The sequence below is a fragment of the Mustelus asterias genome, chromosome 15 (assembly GCF_964213995.1).
Source record: "Mustelus asterias chromosome 15, sMusAst1.hap1.1, whole genome shotgun sequence".
In the NCBI taxonomy this organism is placed as follows: Eukaryota; Metazoa; Chordata; class Chondrichthyes; order Carcharhiniformes; family Triakidae; genus Mustelus; species Mustelus asterias.
Genome location: NC_135815.1, coordinates 55,677,408 through 55,691,567, shown reverse-complemented (window position 1 = coordinate 55,691,567; position 14,160 = coordinate 55,677,408). Strand labels below are relative to the sequence as shown.

Below are 14,160 nucleotides of genomic sequence, written 5' to 3'. Positions count from 1 at the left end.
ATTAGTTGCATTTTTAAATTGAACCATTAGGTGCCACTCCATTAGGATCAGTAAAGTGAACAGATTCACTAACATTCTTTCTTAAAGAAAGCACTACACTGACAAAAAAGACTGAATCTGCACTGAAATCTTTGCTTGTCAGCTGGAAATAGATTTTCTGTCGTTTCTATCAACCACTGCATAGACAATTAAGGATGTAACCAAACAAATAAATCATTTATTTGTTTGTTGAGATTTTTAGCTTCAGCTGGGAGCCCATGGCAGGCTTGGATGCCAACCCTGCAGTTCATGTGGTGTAGGTACAGCCACAGTGCTGTTAGGGAGGGTGTTTCAGGATTTTGACCCAGCAACAGTGAAGGAATGTTGATATATTTCCAAGTCAGGATGGTGTGTGGCTTGGAGGGGCAGTTGCAGGGGGTGGTGTTCTCATGTATCCGCTGCCCTTGTCCTTCGATGTGGTAGAGGTCACATGTCCAGAAGGTGCTGTCAAAGGAGCCTTGGTGGGCTGCTGCAATACATCTTGGAGATGGTGCACACTGCTACAATTGTGTATCCATGGTGGAAGGAGTGAATGTTGAAGGTGGTGGATGGGGTGCCAAACAAGTGGGCTGCTTTGTCGAGCTTGAGTATTGTTGGAGCTGCGCTCATCCAGGCAAATGGAGAGTATTCCATTGTACTCCTGCCTTGTGCCTTAAAGTTGGCGGACAGCCTTTGGAGAGATATGTGCCACAGTATTCCCAGGCTCTGACCTGCTCTTGTAGCCACAGCAATTAAATGGCTGGTCCAGTTCAATTTCTGATCAGTAGTAATCCCCAGGATGTTGATAATGGGGGATTCAGTGATGATAATTCCATTGAATGTCAAAGGGAGATGGTTCAATTTTGTCTTGTTGAATATGGTTATTTCCTGTCAGTTGTGTGGTGTGAATGTTACTTGTCACTCTTCAGCCCAGTCCTGAATGTTGTCCAGGTCTTGCTGCATACTGGTGCAGACTGCTTCAGAATTTTGAGGAGTCACCAAAGAGATATGTTTTGAGGTGCACATGCAGGAAGAAAAAGGGTTGATAAGGTGGGGAGGGAAGGGAAAAGGAAACCATCCAAAATCTGTGGGGAAGATGCAGTCTCTAACAGATGAACAAAGATTGAAAATCATTTCCCAAATGATACTGTGAAGGACATTTAATTTTGCTTTTCTAAATAGGCCTAAATAGATGGTATTTGAATATCTTAATTTGAAAGTAACATGACTAGCGGTGTAGTCAGAGCAAAGATTTGCAAATGGCTCTGGATTTAATGAGTCATAGTTCAATATTTCTTTTTATAAGCTTGAAAATGAAGAAGTAAAACTTCGTACTGTCTTTGTGGCTCTCGCTGCAGTTTTCAAACTAGTAATTAATGTGAAAGTGGCTACTGTCCGTATTAGGACTGGTAATGTGAGTGAATAATGAGCTTTGATCTTTATTCATTGACAAAGGCTAAATAAGGTTTTAATAACATTGTGAATCAGTAATCTGTGATGTAGAATTTCACAAATAAAATGGGATTCTTTGGCTAAGTATTCTGATACTTGTTTGATTCTGCACATAATAGGTAATGTGGGAAAGGGGCAGGGAGGAAGGATGAGCAAACAGCCTTCAATAAGATATTTTGTTATTCAAAACAAAAATCTAAATATTAACTTGAATTCAGCCTTGTTATTTGGTCAACAAAGGGTAATATTCTGCAGTTCTGCACAAAATACACTCGACATTCACTATTTCCACTAAAATAGAGTTCCTAGATTCTATCCGCATTCTGGCTCTCATTCTTGCCCTGTCCTCTTTGTGATCACCTCACATGATAAACGCTGTTCTTCACTTCAACCCAGATTACCGATGAGATTGGCAGCTCAGCATAGGGTAGCTGTTGCAGTTACAATGTAGAGTAGTATGGTAGATAGGTCAATGTGTTAGAGCATCTGTGTGGTTAATTTTTGTTGGCAATATGTGTGATACTGTGACAGATTTACGAAATTTAAAATCCAGAATTCCTAGCTACGAATACTGACTAATCTTCCTTTTATTTACAAATCTTACACTGATGCTGAAATTAAGTTCAGTATTTTAATAAAGTAATATCAGGATAGCTTTATTACTGAACTAACTTCTGGAAATGAAGAACACACTTGAAACAAAAATTCAATTAACCCATATTTTTTCCATTTTTGTCCCCTGTATTTTTTTTGTTAAAAGCATTTATTTATTTCCTTTAACTTCTTTTAATTTAACTTCTTCTTAGTACTTTCTCCTTCAAATGATATACAGTTAAATGTTTTTTTGTTGCCTTGTTTATTATTCCTGGTTGCTGCTGTCCACTTGGGGTTGGGAATAAATTTGGCAGAATTGTTTTTTCATTTCAAATGTCTTTCAGACCATTTAAAAACTTCCAAATGACAATTTGACAAAACCATGAATGCAACCAAGTCAGTTTTTGATTTGAATGTAGAAGTGGGTTGTGCGGAAACCTGACTGTACTTGGAGCAATCTGCAATAGCAGATTGAAGTTATGTGCAACGTATGAAAGTTTTCAGTGACATGAAGTCTTGTCCCCTCTACTTGTGATAAACATATAGGGAGCTATCTTACCAAAAAAATTCCAAAAACCAAATGAGCATGAAAACGGGAGAGTTTCAGACCCGTTTTTTCGCTGAGAGAAAAAATCAAATTTTACGACACATTTAAAATAAAAAGAGGCAAAGTGTGATTCTCATCAGTAGGGAGAGTAGACGGAGTCCATTCACACTGGGAAGCCAGCTGATGACTGCTAGAGGGCACTATTGTACATACACCCTGATGCCCCACTGCAGTGTGTCAAGAGTACACAGTGCACTGGGAGATTGTCACTATTCCCCTCCCCACCCCCCGGACACTGCCTCCCCTTCCTCCTCTCCACCTCCCCTCGATTGCTGCCCCTGATTGCCTGGTTGCAGATTGCGGCTCCTCCCCCCAGCCAATCACCTCAAACCAAACCCCCCCCCCCCCCCCCCCCCCCCACCGGCCAATCACCACCCCGCAGATTTAAATATTAAAATCAGCCTTGCACCCTTCTTGGACGCAAGGCTGATTACACCTGCAGATTGAGGCTGGTAAGATCGCGAGAGGCGTGAAACCGGGTGCAAACCAGTTTTTAGCCTCTCATGTGATCTTACCGGCTCACCATGCTGATTGACTGGCGTGACGATACGGTAAGATCACTCCCATACAGTGCAATCATGTGAATAAATCAAAACCCTTTACCTCTATTCCAAGAAAATACATTTCAGCTATGAGTTGGGGCTTTTTGAAGGAAATGGAGAAACAAGCTGACTTAAAAAAAAGAAGCAAGGAATTACAAGGCAGTGAGTCATTAAGTGAGAAAATGTGGAAGAAGTAAAGTTCTCTGCATTTAACAGGCCCATTTGTTTTGATATTTCTCTGCTTATGCTCATTCAGTTTTGATTGCGTCTATGCACCAGCTTGTTACTCTTTACTAGATCCGCCCTCTTGGCCCACCGGTAAAATTATAGAACCTCAAAATTACAGATTTAGCAATGTGAAAAATGCAGGGCTGCCAGAATCGGAACTAAATAGGTGCCAGTGTTAAAGTGCAATTCTATAGTTGATATTCAGTTCCATTGCAAACTGTACCCAATGCATTTAGTCTTTTCAGAAAACCTCCAGTGAAGTTTCACCCTGAAAATTTGAGCAAATCTCTAAAACACCTATTAAATCTTACATCATGTAATATATGTTAATTACTTATTATCTTCCTTGCTATGACATTTCAAAAGGCACTTTTACCTTTATCATCCTCAATTCTGTTTATAAGCAGATACCCAGCTAACTTTGTTTAAAATTAATTGATTGTCTCAAAGTTAACTTCTCTACCAAGGTGTATATCACCTATTTAGTTTCTGGAAGGTTTGAAGGAGAAGGGAGATTCTGTAACTTATATTCGTCTGTGTTATCTATTTTCATTCAATATTATTTCCTCTTCACCTCTTGTCCCGTGAATACTAATATCAGAGTAGGAGCAAACCAAGCCAGTACCAAAGAAAAGCCAGGCAGCGTGCCTTAATAACTATCGTTCGGTGGCTCTGACAGCCATCATTATGAAGTGCTTCGAAAGGTTAGTCATGGCACGAATCAGTTCCGGCCTCCCAGATGGCCTGGATCCACTACAGTTTGCCTACTGTCGCAACAGGTCCACAGCAGATGCCATCTCCCTGGCCCTATACTCAACCCTGGAACACCTAGATAACAAAGACACCTATGTCAGACTCCTATTTATTGACTGCAGCTCAACCTTCAACACCATTATTCCTACAAAACTCATTTCCAGACTCCGTGGCCTAGGGTTCAGCTCCTCTCTCTGCGACTGGATCCTGAACTTCCTAACCCACAGACCGCAATCAGTAAGGATAGACAACAACACCTCCTCCATTATCATCCTCAACACCGGTGCCCCACAGGCAGTGTCCTCAGCCCCTTACTATACTCCTTATACATCTGTGACTGTGTGGCCAAATTCCCCTCCAACTCGATTTACAAGTTTGCTGATGACACCACCGTAGCGGGTCGGATCTTAAATAATGACCAGACGGAGTACAGGAAAGAGATAGAGAATTTAGTGAACTGGTGTGACGACCATAATCTCTCCCTCAATGTCAACAAAATGAAGGAGATAGTCATAGTGGAGGACAGGTCCCTGTCTACATCATTGGGGACGAAGTAGAAATGGTCGACAGCTTCAGGTTTTTAGGTGTCCTGATCACCACAACCTGTCCTGATCCCTCCATGTGGATGTTATAGTTAAGGAAGCCCACGAACACTTCTTCTTTCTCAGAAGACTAAGGAAATTTGACATGTCCGCTGCAGCTGTCACCAACTTTTACAGATGCATCATACATAGAAAGCTTTATTTCTGGTTGTATCACAGCTTAGTATGGTTTCTGCTCTGTCCAAGACCGCAAGAAATTACAAAGGGTCATGAATGAAGCCCAGTCCATCACTCAAACCAGCCTACCACCCATTGAGTCCTTTTGCACTTCATGCTGCCTCGGAAAAGCAGCCAGCATAATTACTCACACCCTGGACATACTCTCTTCCATCAGGAAAAAGATATAAAAGTCTGAGGACATGTACCAACCGACTCAAGAACAGCTCTTCCCTGCTGCCTTCAGACTTGAATGGACCTACCTCACATTAAGTTGATCTTTCTCTACACCCTAGCTACGACTGTAACATTACATTCTGCACTATCTACTTTCCTTCTCTATATACAGAATGCTTTGTCTGCATAGCGTGCAAGAAACAATAATTTTCACGGTATACTAATAAATGTGACAATAATAAATCAAATCAAGTTCCTGTCTTAAGTACAGTTTCCTTTACTGATCACATTTAATGTTGCTGTTCTCACTGCAGCTGAAACCAAGCGACCACAATTTTTCAAATTCTCATTCTATTCTGGTCGTTACAAGATTACTGCATAAAATTGAGCACTAATCAACATAAGGCTTAGACGAGATTTTCAAGTATCATACTCTGTGTTTGACAGACAACAAGGAAGCGTTTTAGCAAAGGATGATATTTTACAACTTAAAGAAGTCTACAAGTGGATAACCCATCCTCTGCTTTCTGAGGAACTTGGTGTACCTGTGGATGGAAAGGTAGAGTATATGTCTCCAGAAATTCAGGATGATCTTTGGCAGTATTTATTTTATTACCATTATAGTTTCAAAGTTGAATATGTTAGAATGTAAAAATGTAATGCAATGCATTATATAGATCGATTATAGGATAATTGTACTTTAACTTCTGGGATGCTAAATTGATTGCTTTTCTAATGAATAAAATCTCATTCACCTATGAGAACATTTAAGAATTATCTATATTTTGAAGGAAAAAAATGTAAGGAAAACGCTCGACTATTTGAAATGATACTCTTTTAAATTAGAAGTAAACTGGTTTGCTTTATTTTTGATACTGTATTCTGAAATGGTCAAATAAAAGCTTTGGGACTATAAAAATTGCCTTTTTTTTGCTTGAAGATGAACTGCCTTTCTTTCAATACTAGAGTTTATTTGAAGTAAGTGTGATCTTCGCGCACCCTGAAACAGATGGGGATTGCCACTTTCTGTAAGTTGCCCTATTTATCACTCCCCTGTTTGCTGTAGAATGCTAACATATTTTTGTTTTATATATATATAGGCAAATTATCACTCGCAAATTTTGTGTGAGAGTAAGTTATGCTTCCTTGCATCATGAGTACTGTATCAAGTTTCTGGAGTGCTTGAAAGAACTTTTGACTTCAACTTCTTTGTTGTATCAGGTTTTGTTTATGACAAAAAGTCGTTTAAGATACACCGTAAAGGATGTGTTTTCAGCCAAGTGTCTCCTAATGCAGATGTGTTTTTACTGTACCAACCCAGATGCAAGTGATCAAATCGTTCATGTAAATTATGAACAATAGTGTTCCCAGCATTACTCTTGTGGAACACTGCTTTCTAACTTCTAATCTGTCCTTTACCCCTATTCTCTGCTTTATGCTTTTTTCAGTCCTTTTGTTTTCCAATCAGCTATTTGTCACCTGACTCCACATGCCCTAACCCTTGTCATGCGCCTACTATGTGGTATCCTATCAAGGGAATTTTGAAAACCCAGATGTATGGCTTCTACTCATTACCCTTGTCTACTCTTTCCTTAATCTCTTTGAAGAATGCTATGTGCTTAGTCAAGTGAATTACCCTTTTGGAATCCATGCTAATTATTTATTTTCTGATTTTAGATGCATACTTTGTATAGATCCCGGTATTTTTCCTATCACTGATGAATGCATACTATTTGGAAATGGGGTTAATCTTCTTTTAGTTTTGCTTTTTGTCTATTAATTTTCTCCTTTTCTATCCCAATTAGATTAATATTCTTTTTAAGTTCATCCTGCAATGAATTGTCTATTTTGTTATCTTCTTTAGTAAAAAAATAGTGATTTAATGGGCAGAATCCTGTGCTGGCCACGGCGTCTCAGAGACCCCAGCGTATACCTTACCAGGAGGGCCAGTCACTAGTATGTGCCAATCAGATAGTTGACTGACCAGCAGTGGGCCTTTCCAGGGGGTCGGAACCAGAACTTTAATTTTCCTTTTATTATTCATGTATCTGTAGAATATTTTATTATTTTACTTTGTATTCCTTGATAATTTGATTTAATAATTTCTCTTTGCCCGCATCATTTTTGAACTTCTCTCCTAAGTGTTCTTATTTCTTTTTGACCTCCTCTCTCTCAGCATCAAAATATTTCTTATATTCTGTATTGTCTTTTAATTTTGATTCCAGTTTCCCTTTAGCTCTTTATTCATTTATGATGCCACATAATGTATTTCTTATTAGAGTAGCACTATAAAGATACCTGTCTGTTTCTTCAAGATTTTCTTCCAGTTCACGGAGGTTGAGGGGAGACCTGATGGAAGTCTACAAGATTATGAGGGGCATGGACAGAGTGGATAGTCAGAAGCTTTTTCCCAGGGTGGAAGAGTCAATTACTAGGGAGCATAAGTTTAAGGTGCGAGGGGCAAGGTTTAAAGGAGATGTACTAGGCAAGTTTTTTACACAGAGGGTGGTGGGTGTCTGGAACTCACTGCGGGGGGAGGTAGGAAGGTAGGAGGTAGGAAGCAGATAAGATAGTGACCTTTAAGGGGCATCTGGACAAATACATGAATAGGATGGGAATGGAGGGATATGATCCCCAGAAGGGTAGGGGGTTTTAGTTCAGATGGGCAGCATGGTCAGTGCAGGCTTCGAGGGCTGAAGGGCCTGTTCCTGTGCTGTAGTTTTCTTTGTTCTTTGTTCACCTTTTCACGGTGCATGAGTTTCTTCATGACATAAACAAAGGAGCCGCTTACCTGTCACACCTTTCTTGGGGGCATCCATATTCCATTGAAACTTTCTTAAGAGTCCAGTTGAGAATGGCATGTCTCCTCCTTCACGTGAGGAAAACAATAAATGAGCCTGATCAGTTGGTGAAGTGACTCAGGGTTAATTAATACCAGCAGCAATTTCTGTAATAGGCAAAGTCATCCTCTATGAATATGATCTTGTGTATCTGAGGGGTTAATCGCACGTTGCAACTTTTGCCTTTAAGTGTTGATGACTGGTTTAGTTTCCTTAACTGCAAAAATCCCTAACTAATCTAACAGGTGATCCACAAAGCTGTTTATTTCCATGTCATGTTATGGTTTGCTGCTAGGTCTGCCAAGCTAATCTTGAGCAAGAGGAATACCCTTTATGGAGCACACTACTTAATATTCATCATTTTGTTAGCGAATAATTTCTTCTGTCTTTTGAGCTTTTGAGTGCCTGGTCACACCTGCGTCAGAACCTTGTTACTTTTTGTTAGACGCAATAATGATGCCTTGCTGAAGTAGAAACAAGATGTTTGGGGAACCATTATGGCATTCCTTGTACAGTGTCGCAACTTCTCGTGCCTGTATTTTATCCATTTTGAACTGAACACTATACAGGCTAACGTACAGTGATGAGTTGGGCAGCTTTTTCAAGAACAGGAAATAGTCACGCAGCTAAGATACTGTGATTTTTGTCAGATTTCCTTCAATCTTGATATTTATTACTGATCTATCTCCTTAACATAGGATCATAGAATCCCTACAGTGTAGAAGAAGGCCATTCGGCCTACTGAGTCTACACCAACAACATCCCACCCAGACCCTATCCCCATAACCCCATGCATTTACCCTAGCTAGTCTCCCTGACATTAAGGGGCAATTTAGCATGGCCAATCCACCTAATCCACACATCTTTGGAGTGTGGGAGGAAACCGGAGCACCTAGAGGAAACCCTCACAGACACGGGGAGAATGTGCAAACTCCACACAGGCAGCGGCCTAAGCCGGGAATCGAACCCGGGTCCCTGGAGCTTTGAGGCAACAGTGCTAACCACTATGCCACCGTGCCGCCCTGTCTCGACATATTACAATTTTTTTGGGCCAACAAAAAACAAGCATGTAAGCCACATGTGAGAGCAACTGGCTATCAACCCAATCATACTATACAGGCCACTGACCAGTTGTCCTCTTTAAGATATTACGTGTACGTGGCCATACAAAAAAATTTTAAAGTATGCATATTAAGATGAACAGGCGTACATAACTGGAAAAATTTAGAGGGGACATTGAGATGGATGAGCTGCACAATTACTGGTGTGTGTATAAGCACATATTGTAGTTCTAGATAAAACTCTAAACACTTCCCTAAATATCCTGTATGCTGTGCTTTTCCACAGCTGTATTTAACTAATGGCGAAGGAAGTAATTGTGGTACTTAATTGTGGTACTTTTCCAGGCTATATATTGACTAACTTGAATCACTCGAGATAGGGGGAATAAAACTGGAGAATCAATGTATGTACTGTTTTCTATCAATAAGAATTCTGCTACCTTTAGAACATTTGAGATTCTGTGAATGGAACCTCAGTGTTTTATCTATATTGTTACCTCATGTATTTTCAAGGAAAAAATATAAACCTAAACGTTAAAGCTGTGATTTTTGTTTGAATGTTCTTAATTATGGTATTTGTTACTAATCTAGGGCCACTGTATGTCGAGAGTGCTTTAGACCAACAAAAAACAAGCAGGTATTTTTTAAAGTCATTTTTCATGGTTGACCTGAATTAATTCTACATGTTTCTCCAGCTTTAAATTGTTTAGATAGCATCCTAATAGTTTAAAGTGAAAATACCGGCCTGGTAAGTACTCTTTGCATCGACTAAGTCTGATTCATTGCTTCTGAATGCTGTCTGAAATACTTTCATATGAAGTAATGGGTGGGGTTTTCCCATCCCACCCATTAGAAACAATATGCATTGAAAGTGAACATATTTTCAGATGTCCAATTGTTTACAATTTTTGTGTTCACCCGCGCAACACATTGCGAGACAAATTGTTTTTATTTTTCTAAGCCTTTCACTTTTAAATTCTGCCTTGACATCCGCAGCAGGGGAAAAGGCAACCTGCAGAGTTGTTTGCCCTCTTATTTTTGATTACTTTGACGGTCGTCCTCTTTAGAACCATAGAAAATTACAGCTCAGAAACAGGCCTTTTGGCCCTTCTTGTCTGTGCCGAACCATTTTTTGCCTAGTCCCACTGACCTGCACTTGGACTGGGGTTGTTCTCCTTGGAAAGACGGAGAATGAGGGGAGATCTAATAGAGGTATACAAGATTATGAAGGGTATAGATAGGGTGAACAGTGGGAAGCTTTTTCCCAGGTCGGAGGTGACGATCACGAGGGGTCACGGGCTCAAGCTGAGAGGGGCGAAGTATAACTCAGACATCAGAGGGACGTTTTTTACACAGAGGGTGGTGGGGGCCTGGAATGCGCTGCCAAGTAGGGTGGTGGAGGCAGGCACGCTGACATCGTTTAAGACTTACCTGGATAGTCACATGAGCAGCCTGGGAATGGAGGGATACAAACGATTGGTCTAGTTGGACCAAGGAGCGGCACAGGCTTGGAGGGCCGAAGGGCCTGTTTCCTGTGCTGTACTGTTCTTTGTTCTTTGTTCATATCCCTCCACACCCCTCTCATCCATGAACCCGTCCAAGTTTTTCTTAAATGTTAAAAATGACCCCGCATTTACCACTTTACCCAGCAGCTCATTCCACACTCCCACCACTCTCTGTTTGAAGAAGCCCCCCCTAATATTCCCTTTAAACTTTTCTCCTTTCACCCTTAACCCATGCCCTCTGGTTTTTTTTCTCCCCTAGCCTCAGCGGAAAAAGGCTGCTTGCATTCACTCTATCTGTACCCATCAAAATCTTATACACCTCTATCAAATCTCCCCTCAATCTTCTACGCTCCAGGGAATAAAGTCCCAACCTATTCAATCTCTCTCTGTAACTCAACTTCTCAAGTCCCGGCAACATCCTTGTGAACCTTCTCTGCACTCTTTCAACCGTATTTACATCCTTCCTGTAACTAGGTGACCAAAACTGTACACAATACTCCAAATTCGGCCTCACCAATGCCTTATATAACCTTACCATAACACTCCAACTTTTATACTCGATACTCTGATTTATAAAGGCCAATGTACCAAAGGCACTCTTTACGACCCTATCCACCTCTGACGTCACTTTTAGGGAATTCTGTACCTGTATTCCCAGATCCCTCTGTTCAACTGCACTCTTCAGAGTCTTTGTGGACACTTCAAACATCACTGTGTGATGATCCCCTGTCTCTTGCTGACTATTCACCATGAATTGGAATGCCATTTCCAGAGACTCATCACCTGACTGGGGCTGAGCTAGAGACCTGGCCTGTCTCTGCTTCCAGCTACTTCAGGGATGTGTCAGTAAGGGTCTTCCCCAGAAAGTGACCCCAAGAGCTGTGCTCCACCAAGGTGTGTGTCTCTGGAGGGTGTAAGGTAAGTGCTGTGACAGTTTGTCATCATCTTTCTCCACAGATGTGGTCTGGGGGCTGGGAGTTTTGGTGGTGTCCCTTGTCGGCCTCAATCAGCAGGTGCCTACGAAATGGAGGATGAAGTTTTAGTTCACGAGCGTGAGGAACATACAACGGCATGTCACTTACTGATTGTCAGGATGTGCTGAACTAATGGAGGAGTGACCCATACTTGGTTGCTGAGACAATCCGATCTCTCTTCCCCACAAGGGCAATCCCTGTCCTCCCCAGCGATCTCGGCTTCATCCCTCTTGAGCTCTGTGAGGGCAATGATGTTGGCCATAGTTCTCATGAGTCCTACAAATTATTTTGGTTGTGGTCATTATTTCACAGAACTAAACTAAAAAAAAGGAGTTCAAGATATAGGATTAGGTTTGGAAAATTGATGATTTCGGTGGTTTGGAAATGGATGTTTTCATGTTCAAGGCACTGAAAGAATGGTCAAGACAAATCAATTGGTTGGAACAAACAAGTTTAAACAGTGGATCAGCAGTGATGGATGGACTGATACAAGTTAAATACCTTTCAGCTGGAGCTAAGAGATTGAGGGAAAAGAGGAAAGGAGATGAAAGGCAAGGGAGGGGGCGAAGGATACTTAACTCTTTCTTAGCCTTTTGAACTTCCCCTCTATTTGTTTAAATTCTACACCCATAAAGAGAAAATGAGTTGGTGTTATAGTAGCTACATGCTCACTGTTTAGGAACTGTGCTGCCTGTGAGAAAACTCTCCCTGGAAGCTGTGGTGAAGCCTTTGGTGATGCAGCTGACCAGAAGTGCTGCAGTGATTCTCTGAAAATTCCAGAGAATTTCTCTGGATGACCGAGACTAAACTTGAATTAGGCTTGATCATTAAGTCATTTGACTTGTTGGTAATGTTGTGCCTTAAAGTGAGCGTATGATGTAACTCACCTCGCCACATCCTGCATATATACCTACACTTCTGAGAACCAATTATAACGGATGTTTCTTTTTTCAGTCAGTCTTCACTAGAATGGCAGTGGTGAAAGCCTTGGAAAAGATAAAAGATGATGACTTCCTTCAGTGAGTGCACAGTAGCTTTTTTTCCCCTCAAATTGATTTTATGTATTTCTTAGTAAATGGACAGTTTCTATGCAGAATTGATATTGAGATAAATTTATAATTGCACTGGTAATGAACAAATACTTTGAGGAAAAACCCCAGAGAGAAGGAAAAGCACATAGAAAAATGCAAAAGAATTTGAATGATGTAGTACTATAATTGATGGAGCAAAAAATTGGAATATCAGATCAATGGAGAAGGTTATGGAGCTCGGATATAATGAAGGATCAGATGTCAAAATTGCAAAACATGACACCAAGCCACATTCGGAGATATTCGGTCAGAAGACCAAAGACTCGGTTAGAGAGAGGTTTTGAAAAGTGTCTTAAAGATGTAAAATGAGGCAGAGAGGAAAGTGAGGGAATTCTAGAGCTTAGGGCTGAGGCAACTGAAGGCTTGGCCACCAGTGGTGGAGTGAATAAAATCAGGGATAGAAATATAGAAAATAAGTGCAGGCGTAGGCCATTTGGCCCTTCAAGGCTACTCTGCCATTTAGTATGATCATGATTAATCCCGTAGCTCAATGCCATACACCCATGCTCATCTCATATCCCTTGACACCTTTAGATTCTAAAAATCTATCTAATTTCTTCTTAAATATCCCCAGTAACTTGACCTCCACAGCCTTCTGTGGTAGAGAATTTCACAGGTTCACCACCCGCTGAGTGAAAACATTTCTTCTCATCTCAGTCCTAAATAGTCCAAAGAGGTGCAGGTTAGGTGGATTGGCCATGGCAAACTGCCCTTTAATGTCAGGGGATTAGCAGGATGAATATGTGTGTTTACAGCGATAGGGCCTGGGTGGGATTGTTGTCGGTGCAGGCTCGATGGGCCGAATGGCCTCCTTCTACACTGTAAGGATTCTATGATTCCATAAATAACCTGCCCATATCCTGAGGCTGTGACCACTTCTTCTAGACCCCCCCAGCCAGAGGAAATGACATTTCTGCATCTGGTCTGTCCTATCAGAATTTTATACATTTCAATTAGATCCCTGCTCAAGAGGCTAGGAATAGATGAGTCCAGAATTTCAAGGAGATTCTGCTTTTTCTTAGGCAGCCCCTTGGAATCGAGGTTATTTAGCTTCCATAGTAATTTGATGGCTGATAATCCAGTATGCGATCTGCAGACTGCGCCACATGCAGACAGAAGACACTTGAAGGGTTGGATAGATGGGTTGTTCAGGGGTTTGTATGCTCCCTCCAACATCTTGACTTCACCTCTGCTCTTCCTGACAAAGTCTCTTAATGTGTTTGTTGCCTTCCCGAATAAATCTTCTCCACTTTGGTTGGTCACAAGCCAGGGCCTCCCATGAGTCGGTGGGGGACATTTGACCTCTTCAGAGATGCTTTGATGAACCCCAATGCATTTCCACTATCCTCCTGGGAGTCTCTTGTCATGACCAAGTTCCAAGTAGAGCAATTGCTTTGGGAGTCTGGTGTCAGGTATACGGATGACATGCCATGTCCAGCGGAGCTGGTCTTGACTTATTAGCATCTCAATGCTAGGCAAGTTGGCTTGGGAGAGAACTGCTGTTGGACCACCTTTCCAGTCACCGATGTGGAGGATCTTTCAAGGTGATAATTCTCCAGT

The 14,160-nt window shown here is 41.2% G+C and overlaps 1 protein-coding gene across 1 annotated transcript in view; it reads left to right on the top strand.

Annotated features, from left to right (window-relative positions):
• Positions 1-14,160, top strand: part of pus10 (pseudouridine synthase 10) — an 89,464-nt gene that overhangs the window by 52,396 nt on the left and 22,908 nt on the right. Inside the window, exons 6-9 of the mRNA XM_078229916.1 lie at positions 5,577-5,688; positions 6,096-6,157; positions 9,622-9,667; positions 12,464-12,528. Of these exons, the coding sequence (XP_078086042.1) occupies positions 5,577-5,688; positions 6,096-6,157; positions 9,622-9,667; positions 12,464-12,528 (285 nt within the window). The remainder of the gene's footprint in view (positions 1-5,576; positions 5,689-6,095; positions 6,158-9,621; positions 9,668-12,463; positions 12,529-14,160) is intronic.